We start from the raw sequence: 18,544 nt of genomic DNA, 5'->3' as shown, positions 1-18,544 counted from the left end.
CGGCTTCCAGCGGCCGCGGGGCACTGAGGCCCTCTTCACCTGCCCCGGCCCGGCCACCCCTCCCGATGTCCCCGTGCCCTTGCCACCTCCCCACCCATCCAGTGCCCCTCAGCCCGTGGGTCCGTCGGCCTGCCGCCGCCTCCCTCTCTCCACTCCCGTGGGCGCGAGGAGACGGGGGTGCCAGGGCTATGAGGCTGACCTCCGAAGAGCCGCGGCCGATTGATTCGTTCCGCCCGGAGCCCGGGCCGCGTGAATGGGGGCCCGGGCGGCGGCGGCGGCGGCGGGGATAAAGATGTTCTTCCCGCAAGGGGGAGGGGGCGCGGGGCGGGAAGCGGGGCCATTCACTCCTGGCCTGGCCCCTCGGGAAGCCGCGCCGAAGAAAGGGGGCCGGGGCCTATTCAAGCCCTACGAGCCGCCCACAATGGACCGATATACTGGGGGCCTCTCTATTAATGTCCATGAATATTGAAGAGAGCTCGGAGCGGCGGCCCGCGGCCGCGAGGGGGGCGGCGCCTGCGAGTTCAGGCCGCCGGGGCTAGGGGAGGGGGCTTGGCGCGGGTACACTCCGCGCCCGGGCCCCGCGGAGATCTACACGGCTCATCCGCGGAGAAACCCCAGAACGTGCGGTGTTTTCCCTCGCGATCTCAGCGAGGGGAGATGCCAGCGCGGGGGGCCTTGCTCCCCAATTCCAATGGGCCCTGAGACTGGGGCGCTCCCTACAGGTCCCCTTTTCCCTGGGGCGCGGTCGGGTGGGTCTGCGGCTAAAACAGAAGCACAAAACTTGAGGGCGCAGAGGAGACGCTCGCGGCCGGCTCCGCTTCTGCCCCGCCCTCAGCACCTCTCCCGGGGTTTGCGGGTCCAGGGGAAAGAAGAGGGCTCCCTGGCCTCAGTCCGGACCCTCGATCCTCTCATCTTCTGACCCCGAGCTAGCGTCCAGGACCCACAGGCTGCACCCGCAGGACGGAGGGATCGCACAGAGCTGAGGACTTTTTCTCAGTGGGGTGTGGGCTGGGAATCCTCGGGGCTTTCAGAGGAAAGTGACCTGACCCAGAGAGACAAGGCGGGAAGAAACCTCAGTTCACAAAGTCCAACCCAAACCATTGCACACATCAGGACAGTGAGGCTCAGAGAGGGGAAGGGCCGACCCAGGGACGCACAGCAGTCCTCATCCCTCCTTGGTCTCCCGGAGGCGCTGAGGTTGGTTGCGGCTCCTGGTGACTCTCTTCCCCTCCATCAAGTCTTTGTAGAAGCCGAGGCCCAGGCGCGGGTGAGGCTCCCATGCCCGGAGTCCATCCGCCCTCCTCAGACGTGAACTCTGGGCCCAAGCCAGAGCCAGTGTGACTCTCCGGCGACGTCTGGAAGAAAGTTGAGTTTCCGGGACCCTAACCCGTGGGCTGCCCTCGCTCCTCCGCAGCTCTGCCCTCTGCTGGCGCCGGGCCCGACGGTCGCCCCTGCTGCCCAGTGCGGCTTCTCCCGGGCATCAGACTCGAGGTGACCCGGGCTCTGGGTCTGAAGGCCAGTGGTTGCTGCCTTCCTTACTCTACGCCCCGATGCGGACCCCGGGATGCCAGGAGACCACTGGCCGGAACGGGGTACGCAGAGCCCGGGTGTCTGCGGCCGCCAGGTGTGAGGCTGGCTTAGCAAAGGCAGGATCCCGCGATGGAGGGAGCACTTGGCCAAGGCGCCTGAGGACTCCTTGTAGGAAGGCCAGGCCCCCTGCCCCTCCACCCAAGTCCCCTCTCTGAGGACAAGGCCTGGGGAGTCCGATTCCTCCAGCTAACCGTGAGCCCAACGCACTGCCCTGAACGTCCAGAAAACCCGGCTCCATTATCGGAATCTGACGTTGCAGGGAGGTGGGGGGTGGCGTGGGGGAGGGCTGAGGAGTTCAGCAGATGGAGATGTCCCTGTGCTCCCCATCCCTTGTCTGGGGCTGAGGTGGGGATGAGGCTAACCCTGGGAGGCGGCAAAGCCCGCAGGAAGTGGTGACCTTTCCCGCTTTGGCTCCGGGCTCAGCAGCTCCCTGTCTCCAGGGAAAGACCGCGCTGGCACTCTGGGTACCTCGGAACCTCCACGAAGAAAGTCTACCAGTGGGACGAGGTTGAGGTGGGGTGGGGTGCGGAAGCGAGTAGGGAAGAGGGGAGAGAGGAAGAGGGAGGCCAGAAGAGAAAGGGTGAGAGCTAGGAGGCAAGAAGGGAGGAGTGCAGGGCGCAGCGGGCCTCCCTAGGTCGCAGCTGAGCGAAGGAGCCTCCGAGCCTGGAGGCTCGAGCCTTAAGCCGAGGGCGCACAGCGGCCTGGTCCGGGGCTGCCTGCAGATTCGGAGGGCGTTCGCTCCAGGGCACAGCCGCTGCTCCCATTCACGACGGTCCGGAGACCCCTTTCGGTCCCCCTGCCTCCGTAAGGAAAGCCTTTTCCAAGCGACCCGCGGCTATCTCGGATTTCGGTCTGCCCTTCCCGACCCCGACCTAGCCCCCTAGGACCGGGAGACGGTCGCCTACGAAGCCGTCTCAGGCCGGGCTCAGCCCCGACGGCAGCCCCGCCCCGCAGCCCTGTCCGCCCAGGGAGGAGTTTGACAGCCGGCCACGGGCAGCGAGCAGGGCGGCTGCAGCGGCCCGTTTGAAGCGAAGAGCAGGCCTCCGCAGCGCCTGCTGCGAAGGAGTTCAGCGCGGCCTGCGCCGGGCCTGCTGGCTCCAGGGCGACTACCGCAGTCTGGGGCGTGGAGCCCGGGAGAGCGCGGGACCCGGCGGGCCGGGCGGACCAGGGAGCGTAGGGGAGGTGAATGCCGGCCCGGCCGGCCAGGGATGCTGAGCGCAGAGCCGGCCTAGGATAGCGGCTGAGCGCGGGGCCCGAGGCCAGGCGTCCCCTCCGGCCTAGTCTGGTCCCCGGAGTCCGAGCGATCCTCGCTGCTCCCCCTGCCCTGCTCTGTCCCCTCCTCTCCTCGCCCCGGGCTGAGCCTCCCTCCCTGCCCGGCACTTCCCACGGGGAGAGGAGGAGGAAGAGGAGGGGGGTGGAAGGGCCGGGGCGGGGCGGGAGGACGCAGTGGGGAGCGTTCCGAGCGGCCCGAGCGCCCCCGCCCCTTGAGCTCTCGCGGCGGAGGCTCCTCGAGCCGGGCCGGGTACAACAAGTCTGTCCTCCGACGTCAGGGGGTCATTAATAACCAATTAGGAGGGTCACTGCGGCTCCTATAAAGGCGCTGAGATTTTGCCAAGGGGAAGACCGTCCGGGCCGGGTGTGCGAGAGGCGAGCGCGCGGCCGAGAGCCCCTGGCCGCCGTTTCTCTGAAGCCACCCGCCTCCCACCCACCCCGCACCGCCCCCCTCCTCGCACCCGCCTCCGCCTCCACCCCTGGCTCTCCAGCCCTCCGCGCCGCCTCTGCCATCTCCGCAGATTTCTCCATCTCTCTCTTCATTTCTGCCTCGCTCCCCCTCGTTCACTTTCCTCCCAGCCACCCCGCCCCCCGCCTCCCACTACCTCCAGCGTCCTCGTCCTCCCCCATCACAGCCCTCTTCTCTCGCCCCTGTGCTCCCCACTCGCCCACCACATACCCGCCTCGGCCCGGCCGTCCGGCCGTCCGTCCCCGGCGCCGGCGAGCCCCGGGCCGCCCATGATGGGCTCCGTGCTCCCGGCTGAGGCCCTGGTGCTCAAGACAGGGCTGAAGGCGCCGGGGCTGGCGCTGGCAGAGGTCATCACCTCCGACATCCTGCACAGCTTCCTGTACGGCCGCTGGCGCAACGTGCTGGGCGAGCAGCTCTTCGAAGACAAGAGCCACCACGCCAGCCCCAAGACAGCCTTCACCGCCGAGGTCCTGGCGCAGTCCTTCTCGGGCGGTGAGTCGCGCCGTCGAGGCCGATCGCGTCCCCTCCTCCCCGCGGCCCCTGATTCCCGGGCCCACACGCGCAGGACGCGGCGGGGACACGGGGCGTCGCAGCAGCTCGCGCCAATCTGGGCGTTCCAGATGCTGCGTGTGACTCAGTTTCCCGCGAGCCGAACCAGGGAGCGAGCAGCCAAGCCCGGGCGGGGAGGGGCCGGGGGCGGGGAGCACCTCCACCCCGCGCGGCACGGTGAAGAGATCTCGGCGTCCAGGCGGCCGGGCGCGCCGCCCCCGCGCTTCCCCATCCGCCCCTCACCCCTTAGAGCCAGCGGGTTCCCGGCATTTAAAGCCTTACTAGGCGTGTAATAGCAGTTGACTCAAAAAGAAGGGGTTTTAAATTCATTTAGTTAACTTGGGCTTGACCCGCGAAAGTTCCCACTTAAACCAAGAACTTTAAAAGGCAGCGGGGGCTGGGGAGGGGGCGGAGGGCGGGCGGACGGGAGAGAAAGCCGCGGAGAGAGCGACGGAGAGAAAGAGAGAGTAAGAAAAGTTTCTTTTCTTTAAGATGTCTCAAGTTCTTACTCCTCATTCATCAACCCGCAAACAATATCTTTCCCCGGCGCTGGCATCTCTGCGCGTCGCCCCCTTTTCCCCCTTTACGATTTCTGTTCCTCTCTTAATTTACCGTGCAGGCTAATTCCACTTCCATTCACGCTATGTCAACCATCTAATCCCCCCTTTTTGTAAGGGGAATTCCTCGGCCCCTTTTAAACAAGTCCCCTCCGCATTGAGCTACAATTTACTGCTACAGCATTCTTCCAGGGCTAATGAATTTAGAATTAGCAATTTCTTTCGAATGGAGCCGAATGAATGCGATCACTTTAACAGCGTGACAAATTGCCGGCCGCGCCGCAATGGACACCGTTTAACCCCCCCTTTCAGCTGGCCCGCTGGCCGGGTATTTTCCCAGGTAGCTTAGAGGGGGACCTTGTAAGACACGGAGGCCGCCCCTGTGCGCCTCGCCGCTCCCACTCCGGCTGCGCGACCAGGCGGGGGGACCCCCGGAGGTTGCGGGCCGCCCCGGCTGTTGTCCGCCCAGAGAGGCGACTGCGCGGCTCGCCTCGATCCGGGCACTGCCCTTCCTGGCACCCCGGATCCTGGCGGCAGCGAGGGACCCAGGCGCGCCCGGGGTCACCCAGAGAGCGCGAGACACGGCCCGCCGTCGCCCGCGTTTCTTTTGAGCTTCCGCCGCCTCGAAACTAGACTTCCCTTCCGGGCGCTGCCAGCCCGCCCCGGGCGCGAGGCCCGCCCCACCCCGCACCGCGAAAGGAGTCAGAAGCCCTGACCGCGTCCTGGGTCCTCCGACAGTGCCCTGTGCTCGGTGCCGCGACGCGCAGTGAGCGCCGTGCGACGCACGATCGGCCCAGAACCAGACAGGGCGAAGGAGTCTTGGCTGGGCCGTCACCCCCTCGTGGGAGCGGGCCTCAGTTTACCCATTGGTAAAGCCACGCACTGCGGTCGGCTCAGTAGTTCTTAAACTTTGCCGGGGTGGAGGGCAGGGGAGGTTGTGGATGCTTTGAGAATTCGTGGAGAGACTAAAAACAAAAGCAAATGCAAACAAACAAACAAAAAGCTGTCCTCGAAATGAGTCCCAAAGCACCTCTTGCTTTCGGAGGGTCCCCGGGTTGCAATCAGAGGAGACTCGGGTCGCTGAGCCTCCACCCCCCGGGAAGAGCCGGGCCTCCCCTGCCTCAGGCTCTGACCCAGTCCCCATGCCCGGCGGCCACAGAGGTTCAGAAGCTGTCCAGCCTGGTGCTGCCGGCCGAGGTGATCATCGCGCAGAGCTCCATCCCCGGCGAGGGCCTCGGCATCTTCTCCAAGACGTGGATCAAGGCGGGCACAGAGATGGGCCCCTTCACCGGCCGCGTCATCGCCCCGGAGCACGTGGACATCTGCAAGAACAACAACCTCATGTGGGAGGTACGCGCGGGCTGCGGGCTGCGGGGCTGCGGGCTGCGGGGCTGCGGGGCTGCGGGGCTGCGGGGCTGCGTGCTGCGGGCTTCGGGTGGGGCCCTGGCGTCCGGCCGCTACTTCCGCCCTCGCTGGAAGCTGCGGGCGCCTTGGGCCAGGCCTTGACGCTCCCTGAGGCCGGATCCTACCGCCTGATGCCTGGAGGTTCCTCCCCAAATCGCGAGGCGAAGGCGCTCTCCTCTGGCCGGCCCTAGGGATCACGTCCGTTGTTAGGTCCGCTTCTTAGAGGAGGGCATGGAGACCCAGAGAGGCCATGTCCTTTGCCCAGGGTGCCACGGAGAGCTGGCAAGCCACTCCTGGGAGCCACCGCCCAGCCACCTGCATTCTTTCCCTCACTCCAGAAGCAGTAAGGAAAGCCCCTCAAAGCCAGCCCTGGCCTTGGGGTGAGGGTGGCTGGAAGGAAGGATGGAGGGAGCCTGTGCTTCTTGGCAGTCGGGCTTCCCAAGCCAAGCAGAATAACGGCATTGGAAATGAGCACCGATGGCTTTCTGAGCGCGGGGCCTGCATTCCACCAGATGTTCTCAGCAGCCCCACGAGTTATTATTCCCATTTTACAGAAGGAAACTGACCTTCCATCCAGGCTCTTCTGACCCTCCTCCCCCACAACGGTGCCAGATGCCAGGGACGGCCCACCCTGGGACAAAGCCCCTCCCAGAGCACTTCCTCCTCTTGGGGGTCTCACCTGAGGAGGCCAGGCTGAGGCACCCTCTCCCTAATGTCATTTCTCCTCCTTGCTCCATGGCTCCCCACCACCGGGCAGACCACTAAGGAGATGAATGGGCCAAATCCTGCACCTGGTCACAGGATCAGAGGAAGAGAGCAGAGGGCCATGAGGCCTCCCCTAACCTCACCTCCTCCCACCTCTGGAGGCCTGGGCCGTGGTTCCCATCTCCAGTTGTTGCTGGGTTAGGAAGTTGGGGTCCAGTTTGGTTTCTGAGTACTATTGGTAGCTCCCACAAAGGGGGCCTGGGCCAGCCCAGGGTGACACAGTGAGCCAGCCTTCCCTTTCTAGGCTCTTCTGTGTCCCCCGCTGAGGTCCCGGCCAGTGCTCTCCGCGGCTTTGGGGAGCACCCCTGCATCCCCGGAGAACTAGCTGGAGTGGACGTCACTTTGTGCGCTCAGTGATCTCTTGGAGATGCTTTGCATCTGGGGATGGGGAGGACGTGGCAGCAGGAGCCTGTGGGGCCCTGGAGACTGACTCCCTGTTGGCCACTTCTAGCCAGCTGGCCTCAGGCGGGTCACTGCACTGCTCTGAGCCTCCCTTTCACGGGCTGGAAAACCAAGACGATAATAGCTGCGTCCACTTCCTGGGGCTGTTGTGAGGATGGAGAGAGAGAGCGTGTGGATGTGCCCAGCCTGGGGCCCATAGCCCTAGCCACGGGCGGCACACGGGACACAGCCCCGCCTCACCTGGCCCCCGCTTCACCTGCGCGCAGGTGTTCAACGAGGATGGCACGGTGCGCTACTTCATCGACGCCAGCCAGGAGGACCACCGAAGCTGGATGACCTACATCAAGTGCGCACGTAACGAGCAAGAGCAGAACCTGGAGGTGGTCCAGATCGGCACCAGCATCTTCTACAAAGCCGCCGAGGTGAGTGTGTGCGCTGCTATGTGGGGGCGGCGCGTGCAGCCGGCGGGGGCGGGGGACTGAGGTGGAGAGAGGGGCGTACGCGCTGGCCCAGCTGGCCCTGCCCAGGCTGGAGGACTGAGGCCCATGCATCACTGTCTCTGGGAGCACGACCTCCAGGGCAAGCTTTCTGCCGTAGATCAGAAAGGACAGAACTTTCCACTTTATGCCATCGTGAATCTCATGTGCACCTCCACTGGGGTCCCCGGATGACTGCTGAGGGGGTGCTGGGGTTGAGAAGCCATAGAAATACAGAGGGAAAGACACCAGAAGGCGGCCCAGGGAAAGCATCTGGGGGGGAGAGAGGGCGTTGTGTCGGCAGCATTTTGGCTGTGCCTTGCCCGCCACCAGTGACGGGTGGACCACGCGCGACTCTAACCTCAGCTATGGCATCCTGATCACTTGTCAGGCTTTTCCTAGACACTGTATGCGCATTACCGTATCTCATCTTCGCGTGCTGAATCCACAAGGGAGGGTTCTGTGATTACCTCCAGTGTGCTGGGTCTCACTTGACGAGTGGCAGACTCAGCGGCCTCCATGGGCGTTTGTGAGGGACGCTAACAACACTAATGTCTGAGCATCTGTGAGGGACGCTAACACTAATGTCCGAGCTGGGCGAAGCTTCTCAGACGAGAGAGAGAGGGAGAGATTAAATAGCATATCCCGTGGTGGGTGGGAGGGGCTGTCAGAGGAGCTGGCCAGGCCCAGGGCAGGGAGAGGTTCAGGCGGGATGGGGAAAGGAGGTGTCCCCAGTGGGGAAACGCTTGGGCAGAGGCAGACAGGCTCACGGTGTTTGGGGAGATGATGAGAGCACAGAGCAGGCCGAGTGGTGGTAGCCGAGGCAGCCATGCTGTGAGGACCCTCCCTGCACGTTGTCTCTTGGCAGGACATTTGCTCAGCGTCCAGCCCAGGACGGGGCAGGCGGCCCAGCTTCCCTGTGGCAGGTTGGTGGCGAGTGCTCTGCACGGGTGGTGGGGCTCTTCCCCCAGTAGTCCTCTGGACCCCACACTTCTGCTCCTCCGTGGAGGGAGAAGCACGGTGCCCCTTGGGGTGCGGCTAGGCTTGGCTGAGTTTGGGGGTGTTCTGAAGGAGCCCCCCGCCCCAGGCCAGAGAATGACTCTCCTTTCCTTTAGTCCGTTTTCTTCCTGTAACTCAGAGCCCCATGTCTTTCTAAGGCCCCAAGGGGCACTGGACAGTTGTCCCTCAATAACCAGGCCCCTGGGAATCTTCCAGGAGTGACAACAGAATGGCCTTTGCCTGGGCCCTGGTGTGGTCCAGCCCAAGAGGGGTAAAGAAAGGTTGGGACTTCCCTGGCGGTCCAGTGGTTAGGACTCGGTGCTTCCCCTGCTGGGGCCTGGGTTCAATCCCTGGTCAGGGAACTAAGATCCCGAAAGCTGTGCGGCACAAAAGAAAAGAAAAGAAAGGTGAGCCGTTCTCGGACTGGGGTTCAGGTGAGGTGGGACAGTGCGAGGATAGGACTGACGGTGGCCCAGGCTGAGGACAGAGGTGTTTCCTGAGACTGTTGGCTGGGCTGCCACCCTATGGGAGCGAGGGCCTCCCCTTAGACATCCTGGGATCAGCCTCATGGGTGGCTGAACCTCACCCCTGGCAGAGAGCACCCCCCTTTACCCGCTCCACCTCACACACGTCCTCACATCTGCACACTGCTTCCCGGCCCCCCTGAAACAGATGAGATGGGGGACACCCAATCATTCCATCCCTCCACGCAGACACACGCACGCTCACACACACACGTGCTTACACACAGGAGAGAGGGTAAGGACGCTGGTATGATTTTGGCAAAAGGACTCCCCACAGCGTCAGATGCGGAGGCCTGAGTCTCATCTTGCTGTTCAGGTCACATGGCTGAGAGCTGAACAGGGTCAGGAAATATTAATAGACGTTTATACAGAAATTCAGAGTCGGAGGACAAGGTGGCTGAAGTGCGTCTCCATGGGGGAATCTAAGTTTATAAGATTTTTTAAAAGTCATCGACATCTGATCAGGAATTTAAGTTGAAAAAAGAGGATTGGGAAAGTCTACCGTGTATGATCAAGATAAGTAGATACCACCGGTTTGCCTCTTCATGCTTTCACAGAGTTAGCAAGCCGAGTGCCGGAGTGACGAATAAGGAAACGCAAAATACCACCCACTTTACTTTTAATAAGTGAAGTCAGGTACATTTTTTGTGGTGGCAACTTTCTTAAAGCCATGTGTCAAAATGTCAGACGCCACTTACCGGACCAGCTGTGTGTCCAGGGGTGTGTGAGCACCGTGCAGCAGGGCTTGTCCAGAAGACATTTCTGCTGCTCCAGGCCACTCCCCGGACGCCTCTCGAATTCGTGGGCTGTTTGTTCTGTGCGTGTGTGTGAGCCAAGAAGGGTCTGTGCCATGACCTGTTTTCTTAATCTTTCCGTCACTCAGAACCACTGTGTATATCTCCTAACAGTAACCCATTACTTGCCCAAAAAAAGTGAGAAGAAACATCTTCATTCAGTAAGCAGAATGTACTACGGCTGCTCGAAAATTTCCCACAAATACAAAATTAACAGCCGTCCAAAGGGAGACGAGGGTGATGGGTCTCCAGGCCGGCCAGTCTGTGCAGAATTCCTAGGCAGATCTACCAACATGTTATCCCAGGCTCTCCCCTCGCTATCTTCAACCTCAGGTGCCTAAAATGACATTTCTAGAAAGTGCCCAGCACGTAGCAGATGGGCACTAAATGTTGAATGAATAAGTCTTTCTCCAGGTGATGGGGGCTGGGTTGAAAATGGACACACGGACCCTTTTCTCCCAAGAAAACAAAACCGGCAAAGAAACCAGCTGCCCCAGGGAAGCAAGAACTTTGACCCCAAAACTCAACACAAGAAAACGATTTAGGAATAAACTATGAAAATTTTGCATTTTGGAACTGGGAAGAGAATTCCCAGGCTTTTCCCCTCCCGAGGTTTTGGCAAATGACTGTGCCCTGAAGCGTGGGCTTTGTTTTTCAGCTGCTTTGCTTCTCATTTCAGGCAACTGAGGTTTGTTTTGGGGTTTTTTTTCCCCTGGAGCCTCATAGCCCCATCTCTCTTTTTCTTAGCTCTGTGAGGGCAAAGCACCATTTTCCTTTTGATCTTACTCACCGATGGGTGCAGTTAGGCACTTCGGTTTTTAATAATAAGCATAATTAATGATGCTACCGTCTGCGGAGCAGTTACCACGTGCCAGCACTGTGCTAAGGGTCTTAGCGACTTTGAAAAAATCGAATCCACTCAGTCTGGTGCTATCACTATCCCTGTTTTAATGACGTTGAAACTAAGGTTCAGGGAGATTTGGGGAGATTGTTGAGCTGTGATTTGAATCCAGACCTGTGGGACCCCACGGTGGAGCCCTTGGTCACCACGCCGTGGGACCTCCCTGGCCAATATCTCTTTGCTGGAACTCTATTAATTGGTGTGTTGGGACATCTGTGGTACAATGGAAATTGATATTCGTCCAGATGACACTGAGGTCCTTCTAGACGAGGGCTTCTGTACCACCGGGAGGACGGGGAGGACATCAGAGCCTCCTGGGAGCACGTTCAATACTGTGACATGAATTTGTATTAGGAAAACAAACGAAAACCCCCAAACGTCTTCAACTGATAATAAAAATTCAGAAAAGGGTCAGGACAGAACTTCTGGGCCAACAGGGAAGGTGAAGAGGCGCCAGTTGGGAGATTATATAATTTGTCAACCAAGGAGTCAGGCGCTGATACTCACCCCGTGTCTTGATGATGTGGATTTTATGGGACAGGATTCATTTCTTTGGGAATTGCTGTGTTTATTGTGTACCCTGAGCCAGTCTCGGATCCCCAGAAAAGTAGATGAGCAGCTGATTCTCCTTCTCCGAGCCCCCGTGGAAAGCCCTGGCTGGGCCAGGCCAGAGTGTTGGCCATAAAGAAACAGGGCTACTGAGGAGGCCTGCACGGGACCGTGGCCGTTCTTTGCTCTTAGGTGATTGGCTGATGGGACCCTGGCAGCCTCTGGACAACGGTACTAAGATCTCAGGGAAGAGGCTGTGGGTCTCCCCGGCACTCCTGGTCTCCATCTCTGGGGTCATTGCATGAGGGGTGTCTGGGAGCACGCAGATGCCAGAGGTCCAGGCCAGGAGCTGCTGCTGGTTTCCCAGAGCTCTGAAGGGCAGAGAGAGACTCTAGTGCCCGGCCTCTGTGCGGGTGAGGCCGCCTTCCCCAGCGCTGCCTTACAGCCGGAGGCTTCTTGTTGTCTGGGGATGTGTGTCATTCTCAATTCTAGTAGGTTCTTTTTAATAGATTTTCTCTCTTTAAAAAATATTTTTTTGTATAAACGTAATATGTGCTCATTAATTCTTAAAAAATCAGATGCATCTTGTAGAAAATGAAAGTCACTCCGCTCCGTCATGCTGTTCCTCCTGCACCTTAAATCAGCATTAAAAAAAAAACTGGTCTCAAAACGACAAACCCTTCTGAGGAAAGATGTGCAGAAAACCGGCCACAGTGGCTGGGTGCCCTGAGTGGGAGAGAGAGTTACTTTTCCTTATATACTGCTTTGTGTCTGTATCACTGTTTTAATTTTTAAAATGCACTAGTGGGCTTCCCTGGTGGCGCAGTGGTTGAGAGTCCGCCTGCCGATGCAGGGGACGCGGGTTCGTGCCCCGGTCCGGGAAGATCCCACGTGCCGCGGAGCGGCTGGGCCCGTGAGCCATGGCTGCTGAGCCTGCGCGTCCGGAGCCTGTGCTCTGCAACGGGAGAGGCCACAAGAGGCCCGCGTACTGCAAACAACAACAACAAAAACATGCACTAGTAAAATTTTTAGTACATTTGAAAAATGTGTTAGTAAATACATGACTCAGCCTATATGGAAGCAGTCAGTATTAAAGCTCTTCTTTTAAAAATATGATTCCCAACCACCACTTTCAATAATAATATTCAGAGTTCGTTCTTGGCTTCTCATTCACCACCATGATTGTTGTTGCTGTTATATCTGTTTTATATGTAATAATAATTGTTAGTCAATGCAAATGAAAAGGCCGGTGTTGACTTAGATATTTGATTCCCAGACTGCATCTGGGGTTGGAGATGCAGCTCCCACTGGCGACTTGCTGAACCTGTCATCCCACAACTGTGCTCCCCGCCCCCGGGCAGATGGGCCAGGGAAGAGGTGGCACCGGAGGGGCGCTGGTGTCCTGGGAGCATGTGGGCCCAGCCTGTGCTTCTTCCTTCTTTTTTTGCCGCGCGGCTTGTGGGATCTTAATTCCCCGACCAGCGATTGAACCCAGGCCCTCAGCAGTGAAAGCGCTGGGTCCTCACCGCTGGACCGCCAGGGAAGTCCCCAGCCTGCGCTCTTGATGGTCACTGAAGGACCCCATGTCCCAGAGGTGGCTGCCAGCTTCTCTGAATGGTTGATGAGCTCTCGGAAAATAGTACAAACAGCTTTAAGTGCGTGGCCCCGTTGAGCCCGGACAAGCGCCCTGTGAGGCTACAGAAGGGGCTGTCCCTGTTCTGCAGTTGAGGAAACTGAGGACCAGTGGCAGAAGGCACCTTGCCCAAAGTGACACGCTCAGCAGGTGGGGAGCCCAAGCGGACCCCGACGTGTGTGAGCCCAGGCCCTGAGCCAGGAACCTCGGCAGTACGGTCTCCGGAAGGAAGGGGAGTGTACAGACAGTTGGACGAGGGGTCGGTTGCTTTAGAAGAACCGTGATGTACAAACATCTGGTGTCGTCTGAGAATTGAAGCCAGGGGTTGGGACAATGTCAGAGGTGACATAATCAGAGTCCTAGAGTTGGGGGAGCCTCAGGGATCATGCTCTCCACCCCCTTCACTTCAGGAGACAAGCTTAGAGAGACAGAGTGTTTGCCTAGGGTCACCCAGGGACCTGGCGACCGAGGGCCCACCGGCACCATCTCTCAGCAGCTTCCTTCACGGTGAATTTAGCTTGAATATTTTAGCTCCATCACCCTCTTTTCTAAGGGGTTCACAAAACTCAGCTCCACCCTTTCTCCAGCAGGGCCTCCAGCTCTGACCCCCGCTGCCCTCCTTTGCAGCGGCCGTGACTATGAATGACCAGAGAGGCCTCGAGGACTCTCGCTGTGGGGCCAGATTCTAACCTGCCTGCTTTCTCTGACGCACGGCCTATTTTCCTTGGGTTCCGGGGCTGCATTTGGTTTTTCCATATTTAACCCCGTCAGTCCGAGCTGGTGTGGCACCCTCTGCCCGGCTCTTCGTCACTCACCGTCCCCGAGGCTTGATGTGACACCCCGTGGGCTGTAGGGTCTGTTGGGAAGGGGCACAGTGACCCCTGGATGAGTCTTAGGGGGATGGACGTTGCCTAGGCCCCCTGGAGCTTCCCTTCTCCCACCCCCTCCTGTCTCTGCTTCCCTCTCCTTTCAGGGTCCAGCAGGGCTGGCTGGCTGTGATGCTCTGAGGCTCTTCCTGGCTCTGACCAGAGGAAGGAAGGTGTGGCGAGCACATAGGGGGTCTTCAGGCCAGAACAAAAGGGAAGGGGCGGGGGCTTTCTCTGTGACCGTGGAGGCCAAGGAGAAGGGCCCTATTCTGGTGTGATTTCAGACAGCCCTAGATGGAGTCCTGTGTGACCTTTTGTACTTCAACTAAAAGAAGACCCGCCAGGAAGACAATCCAGCCATTGCCCGGGGGGGCGGCATCCACCTTTCTCTGGGCAGATCAGAGAGTGACCCCCAGGGTGGGTGCCACAGCTAGCTCCTCCGGGGTCCAGGCCTTGGGAGGCGATGGGCCTTCCCCTCTCTCATTTGCTCTAGCTGGCTGGAGCCTGAAGGTTCTTTGCTTTGAGGAATAACTGGCTTCCACCAAAGGTGTGGCGGGCCCCTGGGCTGTCCCAGGGGGCGGGGTCAGCCTCACCTCAGGAGCAGGCCTTCCACTGCCTCCCTGGATTGTCACTGCAAAGCCCTGTCTCCTGACCGCGGGCACCGTGTCCCTGGGGCAGTCCTCCCCTGGGAGCAGCAGAGCCCTGTCACCATTTGTGGAGTTCTCTGCCGTAGACCTAGGACATGGCAAACGCATCTTGTTTAAGGCTGTGTGCCCCAGTATTTCCGGAGGTGGAGGTGTTCACTGAACTGAATGCTTCTTTTTTAGCTGCGTACAGGGAGTCAGGCGGAGCCCTGTGATGGGGAGAGAAGGGTACGTGACGTGGCGCTGCCTCGTGGTTGCTCTGGATAAGAGATATTTCCAGAACATCATCAGGCAGGGTGTAACCGAGAACCACAGGGTGCCCCGCAGGCCACTCTCCTTGGGAACGTCTGGCTCAGCCCCACAGACCTGAGGGCTGGCTGACTCTGCTTCCCCTCGGAGAGAAATGAGAAGTTTTCTAGCTTTCCTTCTTCCTTTACTTCTGCTTGCGGCAAGGTTTCTGTTCCATTGCTGTCAGTTTGGGAGCTCCCGTGTGGCCAGGAGACAGCTCTGGTCCCAGCAGCAGAGCCAGGACAGCGACAGTGAGAAGTCCTGGCAGAGGGGGGCAGAGGGGCAGAGCAACTCAAGGCCTTCCATGTCTGTGAAGCTTGCCGGGGATAGCTTGGAGGAAAGGGACCCAAGTGTGCCTTTCTTGGGGCTGAGACTGTATCCACATCTCCAAGGTGGGCACCAGGACAGCCCCTCCTGGCTGTGAGGGAACCCCCCACCCCGGGCTGCTGCCTTCCTGATCTCCTTTTGCCTCCTTCCCTACAGATGATCCCTCCAGACCAGGAGCTGCTGGTGTGGTATGGAAACTCACACAACACCTTCCTGGGGATCCCTGGTGTGCCCGGGCTGGGGGAGGAGCAGAAAAAGAACAAGCATGGTAGGTAGTCCCCATGAGGCCACAATGACAAGGGAGCCACGGAAGCCAGAGAGAGAGACAGTGAGTGTGTGTGTGTGTGTGTGTGTGTGTGTGTGTGTGTGTGTTTGGCAGGGAGGCTCCTGGCCTCTGGGGACCCTGGTTCCTCGTCCAGCAGCATCAAGCACATGGGACTTACTGGTTCAAGGAGGCCAATGACCTTGGAGCCGCTGCCATGGTCCAGGCATAGATGGAAGACAGTTCTGATTTTGGACAAGACAGACTGTCTGGGGGCAGATTGGGTGGAGGCAGCAGCAGCGTGTGGTGGAGAAGCAACGGGCCAGGCAGTAGGAGACTGGATTGAGTCCCAGTTCTGCTGTGCAATCTTAGGAAATGGCTCAGTTTACCCACCTGTAAAGGAAGGATGTTGGGCGAGATGATCTCTAAGCTCCCTTCCAGCTTTCACAGTCCACATTTCCCTGCCCTGTCCCTGGTGCTGAGCCTGGCCCAGAGTAGGTGCTCAGTATAAACCTGTTGAATGAAGGCAGAGCAGAGTGTGCCTGTGTGTGTGCTGCAGCGGGGTGGGGTGGGGCGCTGGTATCACGGTAGAGACCATTTGCTCAAGACCTATTTCCTGCCAAGTATTGGGCTAAACCTTCTACAGGTGTCATCCCACATGGGTCCTCATAAAACCCTTGTGATATTTGGTTATCCTTATTTTTAGAGGATGAACCTGAGGCTCAGGAGCTACTGTTTATCCAGAGCTTGCTCTGCAGCTCATGTTTCACAAACCATTTCTCTGATCCTTACAGCAACCTTTTGGGCGTGATGCTATTATTACTTCCATTTCAGGGATGAGAAAAGTGAGGTGCAGTTCACTGGTACATAGATGGCATTCAGTAAATATTTGTGGGATGAATAAATGAAAGGTTTTGGGGGGAGAGGAGGAGTTATGACAGTGACTACCATTGATGGAAGGTTACTATAAACCTGGTACTTCCCCATATCCGGCCTCAGGCAGGTAAAGTGATCAATACAGAGTAATCTTCAAAGACGTCAGTTTTTTGTGATCATCTCGGGTAGTCGTGCATAGCCCCGTGAGGTCGTAGTAGCTTCCCATTTTACGGATGAGAAGGTTGAGGTTTCCCGAAGCGAAGTCACTAAGTCCCTGAGATCTCGCAGCATGGTCTGGAGTCCAGCTCCTATGTGATCCCAGGCCAGGTCTCTTGCTGCCCCTACCACCCCTCTGCCAGCGCCAGCAATCTGAGCAGTGGCCACCCAACGATCGGAGGCGGTTGGGCCCTGGGAGGGGCGCACGTGGGGGAGGGGTACGGAGAGACCAGGCCGCGGCCGCGCGGGTTCTAACGAGGCTGCTCTCTCTCTCCCCCTCCCCGCCTGACCCCCCCGGGCCCCGCCCGCGCGGCCAGAGGACTTCCACCCGGCGGACCCGGCGGCTGGCACCTCGGGCCGCATGCGCTGCGTCATCTGCCACCGCGGCTTCAACTCGCGCAGCAACCTGCGCTCGCACATGCGCATCCACACGCTGGACAAGCCCTTCGTGTGCCGCTTCTGCAACCGCCGCTTCAGCCAGTCGTCCACGTTGCGCAACCACGTGCGCCTGCACACGGGCGAACGCCCCTACAAGTGCCAGGTGTGCCAGAGCGCCTACTCGCAGCTGGCCGGCCTGCGCGCCCACCAGAAGAGCGCGCGCCACCGGCCGCCCAGCGCCGCGCTGCAGGCCCACTCGCCCGCGCTGCCCGCGCCGCACGCGCACGCGCCCGCGCTCGCCGCCGCCGCCGCCGCCGCCGCGCACCACCTGCCGGCCATGGTGCTGTGAGCGCCGCGCCGCGCCCGCTCCCGCCCGCGCGCGCCTCCGCCGGCCAGCCCGCCGGGGCGCGCGGCGGGGCTGCTCTCCCTCGCGACTCGCACTCCCTGCGGCACGCGGCCGCCGGACCCGGCGCTGTAGGTGCGCCCCAGAAATGACGCCCAGGCATACACTCTTCGCCCCGTTTCGCAGATGAGGGCACTGAGAGGCGACGTCCTTTTCGCGGGCCGCGCAGCTGGTGCAGCTGCTCGGCCGCCTCCTCTTCAGGGGATCCCCATGCTCGGCCTCACCCCTGAGTCTCCCTTCTCTTGTGGAGTCGGCTGTCCAGGCTGATAGCCCCCTGGTGGGTGCCAGGAGAGGGGACCGAAAGTCTCCGAGGGCCCTCAGCGGGGAAAGGGGGCCCTCACCACCGCCACAGAGAGCTGCGTGTTGGGATGGAGCTCCCTGTCCCAGTGTGGGCAGCGGGCCCGGGCACTACGCGCATCTGTCTCCTCCTCCCGCCTCTGAGACTGGTATCTTGCAATGTCAGAACTCAAGGACGCGACCTTGAGATCTGGGGACTGAAGGGGTTCAGGGGCAGCCAGAAGAGGCCGGAGAGACCTGCCCTTCCCTGCCAAGCGGGCCCTTCTCTCCTTCGGGCCACCTTCCCCCGAAAGTCGGCTCCTTGGGGATGGACGAGGCACAAATGTGCCAGGTAGGCTGAGAATGAAGGCAAAACGGAACTCCACTATGGGGACCCCGGGAAAGGCCTAGCCCTTCTTTGGGCCTCCGTTTACCATTTCCCCGTCTGTAAAATGAGAGAGTTGGACCAATGCCTCCTCCCCTTCAGCTCTGACATCAAGCTTGGAAAGAGGAAGTTTCCTGCCCCTGCTCGCCACTCTCCGACCCGAGGAGGCCAAGACTGGCTTCTCAGCCCGGAAAGCATCTCCGAGCTGCGCGGGATCCCGGGAGGTTCCGCCCTTGTTCTGTCCCAAGTTTCCCCAAGCTCCGGCCGTGGGCGCCCTCTGGTGTCGCCTTTCCCACCTTGCAGTCATTTACTAGAATTCCTGTAGGGCGTTTTGTAAAATAAACTATTATAATATTAATGAAAAGTACAAAATGTATAGAATTTTCAAAAACTTGTGTTCTACTTCCAGAAAATGGTCACTTTAACTTTGTAAATATTTATCTAAAATGATATTTACGAAACTGTGATATATATTATTTGATTGTATATGTACAACTGTAAATACATTTGTACCTCTCTTGTATTCTAAAATAAAAATTACTTGGAACATTTATCGCTTAGCATCTGAATGGACTGACGCTTTTGTCTGCATGAAAAGGAAATATGGAAAAGGAAAAGGAAAATGTCTAGAAGTTGGAGAGGGGGCAGGAAGAGTTGTTCCACTTACTGTTTTTTTGTTTGTTTGTTTATTTGCGGTACGCAGGCCTCTCACTGTTGTGGCCTCTTCCGTTGCGGAGCA

General features: G+C 59.4%; 1 protein-coding gene across 1 annotated transcript; it reads left to right on the top strand.

Annotated features, from left to right (window-relative positions):
* Positions 1 to 3,600: 3,600 nt before the first annotated feature.
* On the top strand, positions 3,601 to 17,090 carry PRDM12 (PR/SET domain 12). Its single transcript, XM_060013277.1, has 5 exons — positions 3,601 to 3,823; positions 5,597 to 5,787; positions 7,275 to 7,430; positions 15,166 to 15,277; positions 16,681 to 17,090. Exons 1-5 carry the CDS (start codon positions 3,601 to 3,603, stop codon positions 17,088 to 17,090), a joined length of 1,092 nt encoding a protein of 363 aa, XP_059869260.1.
* Positions 17,091 to 18,544: the final 1,454 nt, after the last annotated feature.

Source organism: Delphinus delphis, chromosome 6 (assembly GCF_949987515.2).
Source record: "Delphinus delphis chromosome 6, mDelDel1.2, whole genome shotgun sequence".
NCBI lineage: Eukaryota > Metazoa > Chordata > Mammalia > Artiodactyla > Delphinidae > Delphinus > Delphinus delphis.
Note: the sequence above shows the minus strand (reverse complement) of the source record. Positions and strands in the feature narration are given on the sequence as shown.